At 39.3% G+C, this 1,968-nt stretch overlaps 1 protein-coding gene across 1 annotated transcript; it reads right to left on the reverse strand.

Moving 5' to 3' along the window:
• Positions 1 to 220: 220 nt before the first annotated feature.
• LOC107681663 (sarcoplasmic/endoplasmic reticulum calcium ATPase 2-like) lies at positions 221 to 1,962 on the reverse strand. The gene is made up of 4 exons (XM_016477985.1): positions 1,927 to 1,962; positions 1,567 to 1,785; positions 1,138 to 1,473; positions 221 to 481 (listed from the first exon to the last, which is right to left on the reverse strand). The coding sequence occupies exons 1-4, from the start codon at positions 1,936 to 1,938 to the stop codon at positions 257 to 259; spliced, it is 792 nt and encodes a 263-aa protein (XP_016333471.1). The 5' UTR covers positions 1,939 to 1,962; the 3' UTR covers positions 221 to 256.
• Positions 1,963 to 1,968: the final 6 nt, after the last annotated feature.

The following is a 1,968-nucleotide window of genomic DNA, read 5'->3' on the forward strand; positions in this document are numbered from 1 at the left end:
CAGTCATGAAATATTTTAGTATTTCACAACATTACAGTTGGACTGTATTTAAAATAAAATAAATGCAGCCTTGGCGTGCATAAGAAGCTCCTTTCAAAAACATCTATTAAAATCTTAAAGTCTGTAAATGCATCAGATTACGTGTACAAGTAAAATGGATTGATAGAGCAATTTTAAATGAGTCATAAGTTTAGTTTGGACGTGCCAATGAAAATACAGAATGCATTCCTGAAATGTTAGCAAAAGGTTAAGATCCTTACCAGACCACCTCGCCGACATTTGAGGAGATGAGGTAGCGGATGAATTGTTTCATGTTGTTGTAAATGGCTCGACCCTCTTCCACAGCAGCCACAATGGTGGCAAAGTTATCGTCAGCAAGGACCATCTCAGAGGCAGTCTTAGCCACGGCTGTGCCCGAGCCCATAGCAATGCCAATTTCAGCCTTTTTCAGAGCAGGTGCATCATTCACACCATCTCCAGTCTGTGGGAATGAACACAGGATGGCAGGTCAGCTGCGAGAGAATGATTCCAACAATATAAACCATCCAGAAGAAATCCTTCCATGTTTATAGTCATTTAATGTAGAATCATATTTTTATATAAATATGCACTACTGTTGAAAAGTTTGGAGTCAGGACATTTAAAGACATTTATAATGTTAAATTATAAATTAATGTTAAATAATAATTATAAATTCTAATGTTTAGAAGATTTCTAATATTTCAAATAAATGTTTTTTAAATTTCTATTCATTAATGAAGTCTGCAAAAAATATATGACTGTTAGCAGCACAACTATTTTCAACACTGATAATAATAATAAATGTTTCTTGAGCATCAAATCAGCATATTAGAATGATTTCTGAAGGATCATGTGACACTAAAGACTGGAGTAATGGCTGCAACAAATTCAACTTTGCTATCACACAAATAAAGCACATTTTAAAATATATTTGAATAGGTAACAGTTATTTTTATATTTTTTTTATCAAATAAATGCTGCTTTGGTGAGTGTAAGAGATTTTTAAAAACATTAAAAAAAAAATCTTACCAAACCCAAGTTTTTGCAAAGTAGTATATATACAGTATAAAACCATTCAATGAGTATGTGTTATGATTTCACTGGATTCTAGTTTACCATGGCAGTGATCTCATCGTAGGACTGCAGAAACTCCACAATCTTGGATTTGTGAGATGGCTCGACACGGGCAAAGCAACGGGCAGTGAGCACTGCCTCACTCTGGGTGGCAGCAGACAGATCGTCAAACTCTCGGCCAGTGTAGGCCATTCGTGACACATCGTCGTCCTCTCCAAAGATTCCAACGCGTCTGCAGATGGCGACGGCCGTGCCCTTGTTGTCGCCTGTGATCATGATGACTCGGATGCCCGCTTGACGACAAAGTTTGATGGAAGCTGCCACCTCAGCTCTGGGCGGATCCAGCATGCCCACACATCCCACAAAGGTCATGTCTGTCTAAAGGAAAAGCAGCAATTATGATAACAGACAGTTCTTAATAAATAAAAATGTATAATTATGTATATGCTATAGCAGAAATGCCCTTCTCACCTCATACTCAATGAATCTGCTTGAGTCCTCCAGTACCATACTCTCTTTACTCAATGGGTTGTCTCGGGTGGCCAGAGCCAGACAGCGCAGTGTGTCACGTCCTGTGCCGTACTCACGGATCACCGACATGATCTTCTCTTTAATGCCTGCTGTCAGTGCAACCTTATTCCCACCTACACGAATGTGCGTGCATCTGTCAATCACTCCCTCTGGAGCTCCCTGCACCCAGACATAATGAGTTTAAGGAAGTTGCAGGCACTTTGTTGCACCACAATACATTTCAAACATAAAGCAGACCTGTGTGGAACAGCTAAATGAAACACTGGAGTGTTAAAGTCTTCCTGAAAAGTGTGATGTTACCTTAACAAACATCTTGCCAATGGAGGAGCGAGCTTTGTTGGG

This window comes from Sinocyclocheilus anshuiensis, unplaced genomic scaffold, assembly GCF_001515605.1.
Source record: "Sinocyclocheilus anshuiensis isolate Anshui unplaced genomic scaffold, SAMN03320099.WGS_v1.1 scaffold18246, whole genome shotgun sequence".
NCBI lineage: Eukaryota > Metazoa > Chordata > Actinopteri > Cypriniformes > Cyprinidae > Sinocyclocheilus > Sinocyclocheilus anshuiensis.

What these genes read in the sequence shown, in the direction of transcription:
- LOC107681663 (XM_016477985.1), bottom strand. An exon ending in GCAGATTCATTGAGTATGAG is followed by an intron (nt 1,474 to 1,566) that starts GTGAGAAGGGCA and finishes CTTTTCCTTTAG; the next exon opens with ACAGACATGACCTTTGTGGG. An exon ending in ACGATGAGATCACTGCCATG is followed by an intron (nt 482 to 1,137) that starts GTAAACTAGAAT and finishes TCATTCCCACAG; the next exon opens with ACTGGAGATGGTGTGAATGA.